Below are 18,090 nucleotides of genomic sequence, written 5' to 3'. Positions count from 1 at the left end.
TGCCGCTCGCTGATTGGTCCAACCCTCTTCGCTCAATGTTCATTGGCCGAGCCCCAAAGACACCGGATGTGACGTTGGCAAGACCGATTTGAGGCGAGGCGGGAAATTTAGACAGCTGTTCGTTTTGCCGGGAAAAGAAGTGAAGTTCGGTTGAAGGGTTTGGATGAACTGTCATGTTGTCTTCTTCAGCATTTTAAACAATGTCCTACACTTAACGGGGGAAGGAGAAATGTTGCATATTCTGCGACTTTCAGTTTAATCTCATGCATCGTGCCATTTTATGATCGACGATTATATGTTGTAGTCAGGGCTGAGCCTTAAAATCAATTTTTACAAGGATTCCAAGGAAAAGAAATACTTCACTCACTGAGTCCCCTTTTCCCCAACAGGAATAATTTTATTCAAAACGTTTTCATGTGATAAAAACATGGCTGATTAACAAGAAAAACAACCGTGAGGCGGCAAATGTGACACCAGTGACCCTGAAGATGATCATAATGAAGATGATGACGTCATCCGTGCACGCTGCTCCTCGTTAGAACTTTCCTATATTACACTCTTTGTACAACACAAAAATAGATCAATGGTAACTAGGATTAATGTATTCTATGGTGTAAATATACATTTGCAAATAGATTCCAAGATTGTTTTAAATAAAAATAAATTTAGCACAGGTACCGTTATGGGACACAACGCGTGTAAGGCAACTGACGAGCAGCAGGGGGCGCCCCATCTGAAAGTGTTTTTTCATCTTGTGGATTCACAGCTGAATCGGTTTTAATTTTTTTCCATTTAAGCTTAATGATCATTAAACGTGACACAAAGACGCTCCGTCGTCTACATTCTCTCTGGCACTTTAGTGTTTCTTCTTTATTTGCTTTGTTAGCTGCTAGCAACTACGACCTGTACAAACTCTTGCATAGTAAAAGCAGCTGTGGGTCGCTTCCTGGCTGATGGACGCCGGCGACCCCCACCCCACCCCAGCCCAAACCCCCACCCTTTTCTTGAAACTATCCCTTTACGGTGAACTGGCAAAAAGCGGACCAGTGAACGCAGTTTCTCCAAAAGTGAGACACTGGCTCTGAAGTTGTAAGTTATGACCAATGTCCCGGTCCCGCAAGTGCAAAAATGGGCATCATGCGTCTCTGGTGGCCAATGTGCAACATAAAAATTGTAAGAGAAATCCCCCCCCCCCCCCCCGTTTCTCCTCCAAATGTTAACAAGCGCAAAAGAAAGAAGGGGCTCAAAACAGGAATCAACAACTTTCCCCCAAAACACTTGACACCCCTTCGGAATGTGAAACTCAACGAGCGGATGAGGCGTCCAACGACCGACTTTTCGGACTGCCATCATTTAAGCTCCACCCGCCTTTGGCACATGGATGCAGTCGTTCCAAGCGCACCCTGGAGCGACGAAGAAAATCAAGCAGCAGAAAAAAAAAAAAAAAAAAAAAAGAAAGGAAGGAAGGAGAGAGCCCACATTCATGCATGATCATGCTTGTGTGTGTGTGTGTCCCACAAGATCAATGCTGGCACCCGACAAAAGAAAGAAGAAAAAAAATGAAGTGTATCAAAAGAGGGAATGTGCAGTTGTGGACGCTTGTGAAGTTTCTTTTCTTTTTTTGGTCCTCAAAGGTTAAAGAAACACAAACATCAAAAAGTCTCATGAGGTTTCTTCTCTTCTCATCTAGTCCACATGGCTGGTGCTGTGTGTGTGTGTGTGTGTGTGTGTGTGTGTGTATATGTGTGTGTGTATATGTGTGTGTGTATATGTGTGTGTGTGTGAGTGGACCTCCTCATTCCCCACAACACCAGATCAGACCAGACCAGACGCTTGGCTGCTGGATTCAGGTGTTGAGCTTTAAGGTGCGTGCGTTCACCTTCCCACTGGCGGAGCAGGGGGGGCTCCTCGGAAAATGCCTGGGGAAGGAGGAATGGGCAAATAAATAAATCACACAACATACAAAAAAAAATGAATCTGGACAAGTGACGGTCTGCAGTGCAGCCACAAGAACGGGACTGGCTCGGCTCGGCTTACCCTTGCCACTCTTACTGGGGTAGACCTTGTTGAAATGGCGATACTCCTCCGGAGGTGGAAGGTCCTCCATGGGGTGGAAGTTGAACTTGGATTCAAAATCGTCTAGAGCAGGAAGAGAAAGGAACCTTGTCAGCTCGTTGTACGCCGCTAAGCGAGGCTGACTGAAGGACTCACCCAAGATGGACTTGGAGGGGGTAGAGATGGCGGAGTGTCCGTTGCGAATGGGCGGTGGCGGCGGCGGGGCTCCGGCCGGGGTGCGGGAGGACAAGGAGGACGGGGGCGGAGGTTTGGGCCCCCGGCCCGCCGACTCCGTCGGGGCTGAGCTGTGGCCGCGGTACGGCGGGGGCGGCGGAGGGGCGTCGCGGTTGCCGTTGCGAGCGTTGGAAAGGGGCGCCTGAGGGGCTGGGTGGGGGCACACGGCACATCATGAGATGGGGGCATTACTAACTCGAACATCAATATTCAAGAAAACATATTGATTGGAAATGAAAGATTTGGATATATATACTAGAAAAATTATAGGCAGACGTGAAGGATATGCAATTAATAAATATGATTTGAGACGGTCAGGCAAAAAGTCAAAGTATGAGTGTATGCGCAAGTCAGGCAAAGGTTGGAAGGAAATAGCGACGGCGAGTGCGGTGACGAGGAATGCAGAGGAACCAGGACGCATCGTGGCTCGCTGTTGCAGGAGGATTGTCTACTACTGATCGAGTGAACAAATGAACCAAGTTGGGGTTGTTTGAGAGTCAAAGTTGAAAAAAAAAAAACGCCAAAAATAAACGAGTGACATAGTGAAACAGCCTGGCCCAACTCTCCCCGCAACCAAAACAACACAGCGACCGGTTCAAACTTGCAGGCAACATTCCAGCACGATTCAAAGGCAAACTCGGGTCTTGTCCACACGTGTTATCAAATGTTTTCACGTCTTCCGTGTCGGAAAATGTTCAACTGAAGCGGAACTTGTTCACTTTGTGACAGCTCCAGCTGTTGTGAAATGCGCAATGTGAGGGGCCGCCAAATGACGTGTTCGGTGTTTTCGCATGCGTTACCTGCTCTGCGCCCCGGCGGCTCCCTGGCGGGGGGCGGAGGTCGGCTGACCTGCGGGGAAGCTGACAAGGATGGCGGTGGGGGCGGGGCGTGGTTTCGCCCCTGCGCCGTGTGCTTCTTGCTCAGAGAGTTGTGCCTCTGCGGCAGCTCCGGGGCGCCGCCCCCGTCCGTCTGGGCCGGCCCGTTGGAGAGCGGCGTGTGCATCCTGTAGGGCGGCGGTGGGGGCGGCGCAGAGGAGCCGCCGGTGGGGGGCCGGCTGGAAGACAGGGCGTTTTTGAGCGCGTTGGAAGGAGCGGAACCTCGGTTGGGCGTGGGCGGAAGGGGCTTCTGCGCCGAGGACGCCGACACCTTCAGGTTGGGCGCGGGCGGGGCGTTGCTGCGGCCACCCCGGTTGAAGGGGGGCGGAGGGGGCGGGGCCGATGTGCTGTGCTTCATGCCGCCGCCTGAAGAAGAACCTCCGCCAGTGTTGGGGGGGCGGGTGATGTCGGGCAGAGAGGGTCGCTGAGAGCGCTGCTGCTCCGGCGGTGACGGCGACGACGAGCGGCCCGATGGAGGGCGGGGCGCCGACGGCCGTGACCCCGGCGGTCTCAGGGCGGACCTGCCCACCGAGCCGCCGCTTGAACCATCTGAGGGCGGCGAACCACAAAAATCAAAATCAGGAAAAACAAATATGGCAAGTGAATGTACATTTAGCAAATTCATTGAAGGGTTAATACAAAAAAAAAGCACACAATAATTTTTACCTCCAGCTGGTCGCAGCTTTGGCAAGCCTCCTTGGAAGAGGCCCCCCATCCCCATTGGACCTCCTCCACCACCACCTCCGCCAGATTCTGCAAAAAGACAAAATCGACAAGGACTATTGAGCCGCTGCTCTGGCTGCGCAACAGATAAACAAGCCACGGATAGTTTGGCCAATTTGGGTGTGTTAAATGTGAAAATCGACAAAAAGCGATTGACATCGTATTGGGCTGAATGAGTTGAGAAAGATCCGCTTATGAACACTGCTGCTCACTCTCGATGATGGGGGCGCTGCGGTCGTTGACCACCCCCACTGTCTTCAGCCTGGCCCCCTTATGAATGTCGGACAGCAGGGCCCCTCTGCCTTTGGTCTCGGACGAGCTCAGCTTGGGAGGAGAGGTGTTGGCCTGCCCGGGAGGGGGAACGCCACGGGTTAAAAGGACTTGGACGAGGCCGGGCCGACAGAGAGCTCGCTCACCTGATGGAAGGTGGGGGGAGGCGGGGGCCCCGGAGGGGGCGGAGGAGGAATAGGCATCCTGTCCCTCGGTTGGCACTTTCTTCTAGGACTTTTTCTTTAAGGACACTGTGACTCAGTGCCTCTGCTGCCGCGATATGCACCCAGTCCTGAAAAAGAAAATAAGAAAAAGAAATGACACACATGGCTTGAACAATTAATTAATACTGACAACCCCCGTGGGGACTAAGCGGTTCAGAAAATGAATGAATGAATGAACTCCGTTTTAGGCCCACAAATGAGTTTCTCCTGCTGGCCAATCCAGTGCTGCAACATGTGACACGCACGCTGAGTGACTGACTCAAGTCTCTGCATCTCCCCAAACAGGTTTTTTTCTTATTGTTGTTACTTGCTGTGGAATCCGGCCCAGCGAGCCGGCAAACATGCGGTGACGTGAAAGTGAGAGGAAAATGGCAATTTAAAAGAACCAACACAAATACTACAGTATCGACTCGGGCCTGAGCGATATGGATTTTTTCTTATTTTAGCCCAGTGCCAATTTTGATAATTGGCAGAGTAAAAACGAAGAAAACTGTTAGAACATGCGAGTATTTTTGTTAAGACCTTGGTCACTTCAATGAAAGCATACATCAAATTGTATTTCTTCATCGGTTAACTCACGATGTTGACACAACCCAAGAGCAGACGGGTTGTCGCCCCCTGCAGGCCAGCCGAGAGAAGGCTGGGATGCGATACACACGGAAGTTGTTCTTTTGACACGTTCTACCAACCAACCAGCCGCTCTTTGCAACCAAAACTGTCCCTCATGGTATCATTGAAGATTAAAAAAAAAAAAACACGGCAAAAGAAGGTCGGCGGTGAACGAATTTCTGAGCTCTTTTACGGGCAATATGGAAGGCCCGCCCGAGAGGTGCCAAGGTGTCACTAGTACACAAGAAGCATTTGTTTCATAATCAACGCGTTAAACTCTACAGAAGTTGGACGACCAAGCTCGCTTCAAGTTAGCTGTTAAAAACTTAGCTTTTAAAATTAAAAGTGAAGTTACCCTCAGGTTTACTTACCCAAACTCGATAAGTAAGCGATAAGGCGGCGTCGCCAAAAACAACATGGGTTGGGGGGGGGGGGGGGGGGTGATTGTCTTTGTGGCAAATCCTTTAGGTTCTTGGCGGAGAGCAAAATTCAAGTGAGAGGCCACTGGGCAAGGAGGAAAAAACACCAACAACCAGGTTAGCCGGCTAGCGACGCCCCTCTAAGCTTCGCGCTCCACGTCCAGAGGCGGTTAGCCCGAGGGGCTAATCGTCCGAAGTCGTCTATGAGTGCAGTTAGCAGGTTAGCTCCGAAGCTAACGTGCTAAAGTGAAGCTAACTGCTTAGCATGTAGCTGTTTACGTTCAGTTGTCAGCGGCCAGCAACGACAAGTTTGGGCGACGACTCGTCGTGTTTCCTCCTTTTCGGAGGCGGCGATGAATCCAAACGTTGCGGGAAGACAGTTTGTCTTTAATTTTAGGCGCACCGTGGAGGCCTTTGCGGAGCCATCCTGTTTTGCTGGTTGGGCTCCTGCGCTTTCTTTCTCAAGCAACAGACTTCTTCTAAGCAAGCCCGGAAGCGAAGTCAGCTACACAAAATGGAGGGAGGCAGATTGGCTGGTGGTGCATTCACGCGCCGCGGAAACTGGAGACTCTGTCACTGCGAGTGGATGGATGGAAAAACAGTCTGGTAGATTAAATTAAAAAGCTAGAGACATTGGTTGCACGCAGGAAAGGGATTCACCAACATGGATATGATTTAATATTGCGCCGCAGTTATGGTGGATCGTGATATGTATAAAATATGTGCAGTATAAAACTTCAGCAGCATAAATACACATTCAGAGAAGTTTGTCGACGCATGCGCAGTTTCAACCAATTGATGGATAATAGTCCCATTCTGCCTACAAATTATCCAGCATAAGCCTTCCAAGTTCCACTAATAACACAAAACGTATAAATAAATAAATAATATTAGGATGACATAGTGTATATGAGAAAGTATTGTTTAAATAACCAACTTAATTCACTGATCCACTGAGAACACAGTCAAAGTCGTCGCTCTTCGTCAATCTTCATGTGGAGAACATCTCTGGTCGACGCACTTCCGGCAAAGATGGCGCTGATGATGGCGACCTTACGGAGGACATGGCGCCTGTTGAAATCAGCATCCTCCGTTCTCCCCCCAGACGCTGCCCGCTCACAGAGCTCCGTTAGTAGCCACTTAGTTCCCGTGACCTCGTTGTCCAGACCTCCATGGCCGGAGACGAAGCTGGTGCCCGAGGAGGAGCAGCGGCGGCAGCACGCCGTCCTGACGAGCGCCGTCAACCGGCTGATCGAACAAGGCGACTTCGGCCGCCTCTTCGCCGTCGTGCACTTGGCCGGCCGCCAGTGGAAGGTGTTGTGGACAAAAATACGATATAGTAATAAAAAAAAATAGACCTTCTTGTGGCATCTCAGTACCTGGAAACGTCAGTGGGCTCATTTGAATTTCTTTTAGGGAAACAAATCTATTTTATTTCACAATGTTGTGGAATGTTTCGACAAAACCAGTGCTTTGGGGCTATTTTGTGACATCTTGGTGCTCAAGAACCATGTTGAGTTTTATTAAGACAAACATCTGCCATCTCAAGTTGTGCCTAAGTGACACCGTTTGCTCATCCGTCCTACAGGTGACGGACGAGGACCTGATCCTACTGGAGAGTCACGTGGATGCGGAATGCGGCGATCGTCTGTTTCTGGAAAAGGTGCTGCTGGTGGGGGCGCGTGACTTCACGCTAGTGGGCCGGCCGCTGCTGGCCAAGGAGCTGGTACGCGTGGAGGCTACCGTGCTGGAGAAGACGCAGTCGTGGCCCAAAGTTCACATGTGTTTCTGGAAACGCCACCGCTTCCAGCGCAAGAAAATCATCGTGCAACCTCAGACCGTGCTCAGGATCAACCGCGTGAGGCTGGCCCCGGCGCTCACGTGACCGCCGGCGTACCGCTCACCCTTACCGACTGTGTGACAATTCGTCTGTAGGGCAAAACTGTGGACAATTGAGTACAATGAACCTTACTCGCCCCACCAATAACATCTATTTGTTGTACTTGTGCGTACAAATGTCATGCAGGAGGTGGAGGCGGTAATGGAAAACTTTCAGTCATCCAACATGGTAGCCGCTCAGCTGTTTCGAAGATGTTGGGACATTGTGATTTCCTTGGAACAGTGATCTAACAAAACAACTATTTGATTGTTGGCAATACATCATTAAAAAAAACAAAATTTAATGAAATCTTTCTTGTAAACACTTCATCTTTGTAAAGTAAATCATCATAGTAAGCATTTTCTTTCTTTATTGAACAAAAGGTCCTTCCGAAAAGGGCCCAAGTGAGCTCAGGGGGACGCGAAGGCACCAGGGCGCTAACGTGCTAACCCGAACGTGCTAAGAGGTGGCTGTGCTAAAACCTGATTGTGAGTGACTTTACGCTGTCATAGATGGCATTTCCTTTCCACTTGCGCATCATAACAGACTTTTTTTTTTTTTACCTCCACATTTCAAAGTGTATTTTCTGTATGCTTTGTATCATTCATTCATTCCGAGTGGTGTGGCCATCGCTGCCTGTCAGTGGCCCGCTTGGGCGAGACAAGCAAGCGCTTTTAAAAGAGGATTTCCAGAATGATTTCCAAAAGTCTGATGAGATTGGTCCAGAACATGGAGTCCTCGTCAAAGTCCGGGCCGTCGACGTCGTCCGCCTCCGTTTTGCGGGAGTCCTCAGCCGGGGAGCCTGTGGCGAAGGGGTCCGTCGGGGCGGCGGGATCGCGGTAGACCCTCATCTCAAAGTCGCTGCGGCGGTGCGACGGGTGCCCGTAGATAGCGACCCCCACCGGCCGGGCGAATTCAGCGGGCACGACCACGGCGTCGCGGCCGCAGGTGACCGACTGCAGCTTGTAGGCGTCGAAGCTGGGCCTCAGCGTGGAGTCGGACACGTAGAGGTCGGCGTCGCCCGTCACGCTCAGCATATGCAGGATGATGGCGCCGTCGTGGTTGAGCCGCAGGTAGCTGTAGTTGCCCGCGCCCACCTGGCCCCGTACCACGTGCAGCAGGACCCATTCGGCGGGGACACCGGCCGCCACGTCCTCCGGCCTGCACGGTGGGCAGCGTAGCAGCAGGAAGACAACGATGGCGGCGGCAGCGACGCGGGACGGTGTCATTGCAGCGGACACATGTGGCCGATAAATGGCAGCTGTCGGTCGGCGGTGACGTCACAAGCTGGACGCCGCGTTGGCCTCATCTGCACAATTACATCACGTCGTAAGCCTCTTGGAAAAACTCACCACTCAATGCTTTTGTCTGGACTGTTAATTCCACACGTACCTACTAAGCCGTTGTCCATATACAGGTGCTAAGTCATAACTTTTTTTTAAAATATGCATCTCATGAACTTTTATGATTGGCATTATTTCAAAAGATCTTTTTTATTATCGAACACAGAGCGGCAACAAGTGCCACGCTTGACGCTCAGCTTTGTTTGCAACCCAAGGACAGTTTGTACAACTTTGGCCATGTTCACACAAACAATATTTCAAAGTCAAATGCACACTTGGTCAATGCTCAAGACGACATTTGTTTGTGTCGCCAAAAATGGACTTGTTCGGCTTCGTTAGCTACTTAGCGGCTAGTCGCAATGAGTTCACGCTCCGCTCAGGTCTCGCGTGAAAACGACCACCAAACGCAACCAAAGCTAAGTCGACGTAAACGAGGATAAAGAAGAAAGACACGTCAATCATTAATGACATTTAAACACGCTGCTGTGGTCACTTACGCGGCTGACAGTTGCTCCCCATTTTCTCTTTCTACTGTAGAGCTCAACAACCTGCTCAGCGAAGTTGCTCTTCTTCGCTGCCTCACCGGTCACCACAGCGACTGCAAATACTCAACAATGCCCTCAACAGGAAGAAACGTGAACTACCACTAAATTGACTGCTTTTAACCTGGATTTTTTTATTCATATTGCCAGTAATTTATCAACATTAAAATGCCAAATTTCAGAGTTATTGATATCATAAAACACGACACGAGTGTATATTATTGCTCGCATCTATCATGGACATTTATTTTATTGAATTTTGCAACCCTGCTAGCCAAAGTGCAGTCAATGTGATTTTTACTGCAATTGATTTGTGTGAAAGTGGCTCCCAAAATGTCGTTTTAATCAGTTAATCATGCAAAAATAAAGGCACGTTGTATAATCCTTTCACTTTAATGAACACCGAGCATACTTTGAACATAAAAGAAACAAAACAATAAATATTCCTGGGTGTGATGTCCGGGGGGGGGGGGATCTGAATAACTCAAATGTTTCCAAAAGGACATCAAATTCTAAATGTGATATTCTTGTACTCCTACCACAAATCAGACTCATTGCATTTCTTTCATCTTTTCATTTCACTTTCTACAAAGCAGTCGACCATTTAATTTAAGGCTTCCGGATAAGGAAGGGGTTGGAGAGGTCATCCGGGGGAATCTTCTTGTTCCAGAAGAGAATTAAGTCATCATCAGATGGTCTTGTACAAACTTCAGGGACGGGGGTGCAGAAAGATTCTGTCACGTAATTTGTAGAACTGCGCTAACTTTTTGCTCAAACAAAAAGCTTCAAAATGGAGGATGTGGCTGGCCTAGGTGTTAACAGCAACTGACCTGTCCGTCCAAAAGATAGAAAGAAAAGACAAAAAAGAAAGAAAAAGAGCAAAAGAAATCAAAAAAGGAGAAAGAAAAACCTTTTCCAGTAGTGTTGGGAAATTGAGATGGGGGAAAAAAAATCTAATCAACACAAATTTTCACACAAGATGGGTTTACTGAATAAGAATTCATAGAATTATTAGAACAGAAAAGTATTGGCTGAAATACTTAGTAATTTTGTCCATGACAAGCATTTTGTCATGATTCAGAGTTTTTATCTATTTCTATTTTCACCTGTGTATTTTTGTAGCATATTTCTGGCCAATATATTTTTGCCCCCATTTTCCCTTATTAATTTCTCTCTCAAATCTTTTAGTCAAAATTAGTTATTGTCACATTTGTCTGTATTTTTGCCTAATTTAAAAAAACTATTTCTATTTTTTATTCATTAGTATCTTTTAGCAATTTTTTTTTTCATGCACCGTCATTTTGTTACTTAATAACTTGCCCACATCCCCATTTTTGTCCCTCTAATAAACACCAAATCAAGAATCTCAAGCGATTGGGATTTTGTTGTCATATTTTTTGCACTTGCATCATTTTTTTACATCACATTTAGGTTTTTGATATTTTTTTCTTATTTTTCATCAATTTTCATTCAATGAATGCACCGTACTTCTTTCTCAAATGTATTTGAATATTTTGTATTTTCTACCGCTCCATATTGTTTCGTCGTACTACTTGCATTTTGTGTGCTGGGAAATTGAAAAAGTCCAAATAAAAACTCGCCGAATAATACCAAATCAAGATTCTCACACGTGATTAGTTAGGAATTCTTATTATCAGTCGACCTAATATTGATTAGCCGTACTGAATTGCGCTGCATTAGATAGTGGTGGATGTCGTCGGCGTCGCGCTTGAGCCAGGCGGCGTTGAGCAGGATGTTCTCGCAGCACTGCTGCACCGTGCGCTCCACCGCCGGCGTGGGGTGACTCTCGAAGAAACTCTGTCGGGAGATGGGCTAGGTGTTAGCTTGGCGCCGTCATGCAAATGAAAAAATAAATAAATCGAATCTCACCTTGACTTCTGCGGCCATTTTGTCGATGGCAAACCTGTCCACGGTCAGCTGGGAGGATGACAAAGAAAAGAAATGGTAAAATGTCGACAGTTTCACACAATTATTAGGAGGGAAAAAAAAGGCTCTTTGAGCAAGTGTTCCTAATTATTTGACTTATGGCGCTCTTATCTATCCGAAACACACCAGCGCTACTGCTAAGTGTCATCACATCATTTTATTGTCACGATAATGACCTTGATGAGCTGCGACAATAAAAATCCGCCCTGGTAGTGGTTATGAAGCTCCTCCCAGTTGTCCTTGACAAACTTCCAGGCGGCTTTGCGCCCATGTTTGCTGCTACCCGCCACGCCCCCGATCACAGACACCGTGTCCTGAGGACGGACCTCTTCCTGAACACACACACAAAAAAAAAATGGGTTGACCGGGTTGTTTTATTTCTTACAGAAGCGATTGTGAAAATAAATCGAGCATTTCGAAGAGCTTAGGCTTACCGAGAGAGCGAAGGTGAGCACTCTCTGGATGAGGTCCGGCCCCGAGATAGCGCCGAGTACTCGCTCGATGCGATTCTTCTCCTCCTGCATGTCGGCTTGCTTGTGAAGCTGCGACAGAAGGACACGTGGTGGACCATCTGCCGGAGGAGCAAAGGCGACAGCGGCGTCCGTCTTACCTTCAGCATGGTGTCTAACGTGTTGCTGTCGCCGTGCTTCAGCACTGTTACATAAACCTGAAAAGCCAGACAGCCGCGGCGTTAAGCGTCCGCAGTGTAGTACCGCTTTGCGCCACAACACGCGTGAAGTTTACCGGGCTCCTGAGGTCGGCAGGTAAAACAATTTTGCCGTCCACGTGATCCTTGAATCTCCGCCGGGCCTCCTCCAAGGTGGGCTTGTGTCCCGCCTTGCCCAACTTGCCTAGAACCAGACTCCTGAGCAGAGCGTCCAGGTGCCCTGCGGGAGACAACACGCCGAATCAATCGAAGCAGGACTGGGCTGACAAGGCCATAAAAAAAAAAAATAATAATCTAAAAGTCTATCTGCCCTCTACGCCATGGTCTCACCTTCTCCAGCCTTGCAGTCCCAGCCCAGGCGGAGTCCGATGGGCGTGAAGAGGTCTTGGATGAACTCCTGGATTTCGTCGTGGAAGTCAGTGTGGGACAACAGCGAGGACAGGACGCCCAGGTTGCAGCTGAGGTCGCTCCACACCGTGTAGTTGGGCTCGTTGACAAAGGCCTCCATCACACGCAGCACCTCCACCGTGCTGATCATGCCTGCGCGGGACTTTGCCACAACACATTTATTACCCGTGTGACACAACGGGACTTTTTTTTTTTTTTTTAAACTCACCAGGGAGAAGAGGTCGTTCTGAAGGCTGAGGCGGTCCACGGGCTGCAGGCTGAGGTCTCGGATACCGGGCAGAAGGCTCTGCAGCATGGGTGAGCTGTACTGCATGCGGTAGAAGCCCACCGTGCCGGGATTGATCTGAAAAGCGGGCGGCGGGTCAGAACCGGTCCGTGTCGTCCCTTCGGAGGCCCCCGTTCGGAGCGTGCTGACCTTCACCCACTGGTCGGGGGTGACGCCTTCCAGGGTGATGATGGTCTGGGGTTTGTCCAGTAGAACCTGGAGTTTGTTGCAGGTGGGGTCCTTGCTGGTGCAGATGCCGATGGGTACCATCCAGTAAGGGCAATCCTCACCTGGGAAAGATCCTTAGCGTGAACTTTCATTTCCATACGCACAGATACAACGATAACACGAGTACTTGCCATTATGAGGTCCGCTAGCGCAGAACTTCTTCTGAGAGATTTTGAGGACGCGGTCCTCGCCGTGCTGCAAACCAGAGGAACGAGGAGTCACAAGCAAGTTCCTCAAAGTTATTGTTTTTTCTTTTGTTGACTCACCTGCTCCTGCTCCACCAAAATAATGGGGAAGCCCATCTGTTTGGTCCACGAGCTCATCACCGTGGCGACGGGTTTGCCGCTGGCTTGCTCCAAACATTCCCAGAGGTCCTCTGAAGAACAAAATACACGTCTTAGCTTCCATGGTAATATTTGCTGTTTTCTTTTTTAGTAACAAAAAACACTGACCAACTTTGTCTCAACTCGATCACTGCCAGTGACGGCTGTAGACGTCAAATAGCCATTTTGTGCTGGCAGTGAATGAGTTAATACACAAAATACAGCCAAGTGCGAATAAAGAGGTGAGCACCATTTAGTGGAGTACCTCGTTTAATAAAAACAAATTTTTAAGGAGCTTTTTCTTCCTCATCTTCCTGACAAATACCAAACAAATATGGCATCATCGTACCTGTTGCGGCATTTTTGTGCTGGAACTTCAATAAATAGGCGTTCATTCCTTTCCTAAAGTCCTGCAGAGAAGCAAGTAAAGGTTTGGTTGTTTTTTGGGGGGGGGGGATTCGGAACAAATGACCAAAAAGGTTTTTGGGGAAATGCCGGACCACCTCGTCGCCAATGTAGCTGTGCAACATTCGAATCACCGACGCCCCTTTGCTGTAAGAGATGGCGTCAAAGATTTCGTCCACTTCGGACGGATGGCCCACGTTCACCTGAGGGAGGGAGGGAGGCGGAAGACCAAAGGGGTCGTCAGCGCGGTCAAGCGACGGACAAGCGACGGTCGCCCACCTCGATGGGATGACTGCTATCCAGCGCGTCCAGGTCCAGAGCGCGCGTGTAGTCGGCGGACACAAACTGCGTCCAGATGTCGTACTCTGGGAAGCAGTGGTCCACGCACAGGTACTCGATCCAGGACGCAAAGCCCTCGTTGAGCCACAAGTGCGTCCACCATTCCTGCGGGCAAAGCAAACATGCGTTGGCTTGGTGGCCGTTCAGAAAACATTTGGTTGATTTGTGTTACCATGGTGACCAAGTTTCCGAACCACTGGTGAGCCAGTTCGTGACCCACCACCAGCGCCACCCACTGCCTGGAAGACGCGCACGAATTCTTTGGGTCGATAAGCAGCGCTGTCTCCCTGCACAGAAAGCAACAAACGCGCTCTGTAAAACTAGCTTAGCTCGACGCTTTGTTTTTATTTTTTTGAAATGAACCGCGATTCAAATTGGATCCAGTTCTGATCCGGATATTTGCCACCAATGTAAACGCACATGAAGTGCGTTTCATCACATTTTTTGCTCCCATGGATCCAAACTATATTTTTGGAATGGTTAACTACCTGTAAGTAACAAGACCCCAGTTTTCCATGGCACCTGAAGGCAGGAGGACAAAAAAAAGAAAATAATTTTTCAGGGCAGCTTGTGTGCTTTGCAGAAGGATGCGGAGACAACCACTCACCGGCTGCAAAGTCAGCAATGGCGATGAGATCAATCTTAGGCAAAGGATAAGGAACATTGAAGTAGTCTTTGTAGAACGGTAACGTCTTCGTTGCCACCTGAACACACGGACAAAAAAATTGAAATGAAAAACGTGCGCTGCTTACACCGACAACACGGATGAAAATAGGGGAGCTGGTTTCCAAAAACACAGGCCGTGTTGCCAGATAAGCCACACTCTTGCCATATATAGCAACTGGCCGTTCATTTCTAACAGGTTCATGTTTACATACAAAAATAATGGCGCTTGTTTGGTATGACGAGAACTAAAGCAGATTCCAGAAAGGGGGGGGGGGGAGAACAACAACAACAACAAAAAAAAAAGGTCAATGTCATTCGTATTTTTTCTTCAGCAGAAGCCAAAGTGGAACTGGGAAAGACGGGCAAGCTCACCTCCAGCGCAAAGCGACCCTGCTCGGCTTTCCCCACCGGCGTGTAGACTCGCACCAGCACGCCGTCCGACGACTGACTCTCCACAAAGTCGAACTCGCCGATGACGAACGCCACCAGGTACGTGGACATGATGGGCGTGGTGCCAAACGTGATCTCCACCAGGTCTTCCCCGTTGGGGTACGGCTGGCGTTCCACTTCGTTCTGGAGAAAGGTGGGATGTGGAGATGTGGCAAACATTGTGCACAAAAGTGGATCATTTTCCTACCATGTTGGACAAGGCCACGCAGTGCTTGGGGACGATCAGCGTGATATCAAAGGTGGCTTTGATGGCCGGCTCGTCCCAGCAGGGGAACGCTCGACGGGCGTCTGTGGCCTGCGCCGCCGCGTCCGGCAAACAGGGAGGACAGAGGAGTTCAATTTCAGGTTACAGTAGGAAAAAGGCACAAACATCTCACCTCAAATTGCGTGACGGCGGCGTAGCAAGTCTCGCCCGCGGTGTTGCTGTATTTACTCCTGTAGAAACCTTTCATTTTGTCATTCAACTCCCCGGCAAACTTGATCTTCAGCACGCCAGAACCTTTACAAGGAAGAAAGAGCAAAACGTCCAATAAAGTTACATAAGAAGATTCAAGCACGCCTTCTTGGGCAACAATTCCATTTTTGGGCGTTACCAACTTTAAAAATGACCATCAATCTTCTCACCTGTCTTCAGAACGGAAGGAAAGGACAAGGTCACCTTCTCGTCCTCGTTTTGATAGTTGAACCCCGTGGCGTCAATTTCTAAAATAAAATACAAGACTCAAGTGATCATGTGATAAAAAATAAAAAAAAAGGGGGGTGATACAAATCCAATCAGACTCACCGTCTCCTCCATGAGGCACAAAGGAGGCGGTGATGATGTCGATGTCGGCGCAATTCATCACAATTTGATTGGTGGCTTGCGTTACCTGTTCGGGCAACACAAACAGATCCAAAGTTCACACATCATCTCTTTTCAAGGAACACCATTTGACCAAAAAGGGACTTTTGGAAATTCCGTGCAGACAAACCCTCGGCCTCATTGAGTTTTTGCCTGAATTGTACGCACTACTTTGTATTTTGACAAGTGAGGTTGAACACGTTGGGATTCTACTCACACCGCTAACATTCGTGTGTTGTGGGGGGCAAGTGGACCATTCCAGAGTCTTGAGAATTGTGACATAGGACGGAATGTGACCGATCAAGAAATGACCTTACTGTGAAACAAGTAGAGGTTGCTATGTTTCTTCTTCATTTTTTTTTATTAGATCACATTTGATTGTGTCTTGGAGGATTAGATTTGACAACAATGATGAAACAGAAATCACTGTATGTGTGCATGACATTATCAAAGCAGACAACACACAATACAAACAAAACTTAAATGATGAAAAGTTACCTAGTGTTGCTTTAAGATGAAAAAAAAATCCGTGTGTGTGCGTGTGGGGCCTTGTCAAACACTAACCATCTTGCATCTATCCATCCACCGACTACAAATGACATTAGTTATGATGATTATGATTGTTAAGTTAATATTATTACCACGACAACAGCAAATAGTTATTTAGCGGTCAAGCACTGGTGAGGTAAAAGGGCTTAACCGCGGAGGCAATAAAAATACAATGATTAGTCGCAGTGACAAGCGACGTTAGCTAACGCGCTAATTGCTAACCGCTAAGCTAACATGAGAGTGCAAGTCTTGACCGATTTGGCGTCCAGACACACCAAACTGAAGCACAGCTGTATCTACAACAACCATATTAAACATTAGTTATATCTTAATGGAAAAGGTGCACGTCGCTATATTTCTTTTAATTTGGAGAGTACTTGTTGGGCTACGACAAGCGAGCTAATGGCCAACTGACTGACATATTACATAAGGGCAAAAAAAAATAAAAAATAAAAAAAAATCAGAGTGCATTGAGTGAGTGAATGACAGGCGTGTTGAGTCACGTTTGGGTTGCAAGTACCTCCACCATCGCCTGCATCTTGCCGCCGAACGTGAAGTTGACCAGGTCGGGCTGCAGAGAGAGCCCGTAGTTTACGGGGTACACGTCCGTGGGTAGCCGCTCGAAGGGCCTCCTTTTGGCCATGGCTGCTGTACACTGAGCGGCCGCTCTCAACGTGGGACTATCTGCAACGAGTTGGCGGACTTTTATTAAGAGTGCGCACGGGAGGACAGTGGACGCTGGTCGGCCGCTGAGTCTTTGCACCAGCAGGGAGGACTGCGTGAGCGTGCGGCTCAGAAGGAGCGACATCAACCGGAAGCTTCGCTTTCTCGCTCTCTGTCGGATCACACTCACAGAGAGTCTCCTCCCGTCACGGGCGGAATTTCCCAGGTCCCAATCGGAAACGGTCGATGGCGTGGTCCCACCCCACCAAGGCAACACACTCCGCCCAGGCTAACCCAACATGCATGCCAGTTTCTCAGACAATAATAATAATAATAAATTATATTTATAACGCACTTTATATTCGGAGGAATCTCAAAGTGCTACATGGCAAGTAAAAACAAGAATAAAAAGCAAGGACAAGTATAAAACAACTGGACGACAACCAGGATATAAAAACAGGAATCACAGAAATGCCAAATTAAAGAAGTGACAACACCCTGAACTGGTCGCCAGCCAAACAACCAGTCAGTCACACCCACATGCACACGTTCCACGCATGTAATAATAATGATAATAATCATAATCATAATAATGAGCACAAATGCAACAATTGCTCCACACAGTGCTGTACATGGAGCAAAATCAAGTAACACAACAAACGCAGGTAAAACAAATTAATAACGATGACAACAAGAAAACACAGTAAAAAAAAACATGTCCCATATTGAGACAAAAGCCAAAGAATATAAATGTAGTTTAAGAATAAGAACAATGAATGCTGAAGTGTTCAAATATAGTGTTGTAATGTCATTAAATTATTTATACTCACTTTATCCGTGGACATGTTGCTCGTTGTGTTATGTAGCCTGAAATATTACAATATATTCAACACTACGAGTCTAATCAAATAAATACATATATGAAATGTAACTTTATCACGTCAATGTTTTGAATGGAATGAGATTTGTGATATTTAAACAAATCTATACCCCCTTTTCTTTAATTGAAAAAGTGACAATCAGCGAATGCATGTGTGACGTCATGCCAGGTTTGTGCGCTCACCCTTTGTCGGATCATGTGCGCGCGGCCATGTTTACCCCGACGTCACGGGACCGCATTGGGGTGCGGTGCGCGTGCACGCTACGTCAGAACAGCTGAACTTTTT

General features: G+C 48.1%; 4 protein-coding genes across 9 annotated transcripts; 1 reads left to right on the top strand and 3 right to left on the bottom strand.

Moving 5' to 3' along the window:
* Positions 1-371: 371 nt before the first annotated feature.
* On the bottom strand, positions 372-6,589 carry wipf2a (WAS/WASL interacting protein family, member 2a). Of its 2 annotated transcripts, none has more exons than XM_085911396.1 (8): positions 6,347-6,589; positions 4,304-4,449; positions 4,100-4,232; positions 3,831-3,917; positions 3,090-3,713; positions 2,212-2,439; positions 2,038-2,139; positions 372-1,919 (listed from the first exon to the last, which is right to left on the bottom strand). In XM_085911396.1, the coding sequence occupies exons 2-8, from the start codon at positions 4,358-4,360 to the stop codon at positions 1,876-1,878; spliced, it is 1,275 nt and encodes a 424-aa protein (XP_085767522.1). In that variant the 5' UTR covers positions 4,361-4,449; positions 6,347-6,589; the 3' UTR covers positions 372-1,875. The 2 variants fall into 2 exon arrangements, with proteins under 2 accessions (XP_085767522.1, XP_085767520.1); XM_085911394.1 differs by lacking the exon at positions 6,347-6,589 and adding an exon at positions 5,362-5,938.
* On the top strand, positions 5,699-7,640 carry mrpl21 (mitochondrial ribosomal protein L21). Its single transcript, XM_085911398.1, has 2 exons — positions 5,699-6,723; positions 6,998-7,640. The coding sequence occupies exons 1-2, from the start codon at positions 6,403-6,405 to the stop codon at positions 7,292-7,294; spliced, it is 618 nt and encodes a 205-aa protein (XP_085767524.1). The 5' UTR covers positions 5,699-6,402; the 3' UTR covers positions 7,295-7,640.
* Positions 6,904-9,259, bottom strand: c5h6orf120 (chromosome 5 C6orf120 homolog). 2 transcript variants are annotated; one of them, XM_085911400.1, is made up of 2 exons: positions 9,129-9,259; positions 6,904-8,597 (listed from the first exon to the last, which is right to left on the bottom strand). In XM_085911400.1, exon 2 carries the CDS (start codon positions 8,515-8,517, stop codon positions 7,963-7,965), a length of 555 nt encoding a protein of 184 aa, XP_085767526.1. In that variant the 5' UTR covers positions 8,518-8,597; positions 9,129-9,259; the 3' UTR covers positions 6,904-7,962. The 2 variants fall into 2 exon arrangements, with proteins under 2 accessions (XP_085767526.1, XP_085767527.1); XM_085911401.1 differs by lacking the exon at positions 9,129-9,259 and adding an exon at positions 8,681-9,121.
* A 288-nt stretch (positions 9,260-9,547) lies between these two features.
* Positions 9,548-17,906, bottom strand: npepps (aminopeptidase puromycin sensitive). 4 transcript variants are annotated; one of them, XM_085911393.1, is made up of 24 exons: positions 17,755-17,906; positions 16,782-16,945; positions 15,656-15,740; positions 15,496-15,573; positions 15,249-15,370; positions 15,059-15,166; positions 14,794-14,994; positions 14,363-14,459; positions 14,244-14,277; positions 13,928-14,042; positions 13,696-13,860; positions 13,515-13,619; positions 13,361-13,421; positions 12,955-13,064; positions 12,820-12,883; positions 12,611-12,750; positions 12,404-12,538; positions 12,118-12,337; positions 11,865-12,007; positions 11,731-11,787; positions 11,555-11,662; positions 11,297-11,452; positions 11,064-11,111; positions 9,548-10,991 (listed from the first exon to the last, which is right to left on the bottom strand). In XM_085911393.1, exons 2-24 carry the CDS (start codon positions 16,902-16,904, stop codon positions 10,812-10,814), a joined length of 2,655 nt encoding a protein of 884 aa, XP_085767519.1. In that variant the 5' UTR covers positions 16,905-16,945; positions 17,755-17,906; the 3' UTR covers positions 9,548-10,811. The 4 variants fall into 4 exon arrangements, with proteins under 4 accessions (XP_085767519.1, XP_085767518.1, XP_085767517.1 ...); XM_085911392.1 differs by lacking the exon at positions 17,755-17,906 and adding an exon at positions 17,115-17,428; XM_085911391.1 differs by lacking the exon at positions 17,755-17,906 and having other exon boundaries at positions 9,548-10,003; positions 10,857-10,991; positions 16,782-17,104.
* Between the last annotated feature and the right edge of the window lie 184 nt (positions 17,907-18,090).

The sequence above is a fragment of the Syngnathus leptorhynchus genome, chromosome 5 (assembly GCF_054491065.1).
Source record: "Syngnathus leptorhynchus isolate UIUO chromosome 5, UIUO_Slep, whole genome shotgun sequence".
Taxonomy (NCBI): domain Eukaryota; kingdom Metazoa; phylum Chordata; class Actinopteri; order Syngnathiformes; family Syngnathidae; genus Syngnathus; species Syngnathus leptorhynchus.
Note: the sequence above shows the minus strand (reverse complement) of the source record. Positions and strands in the feature narration are given on the sequence as shown.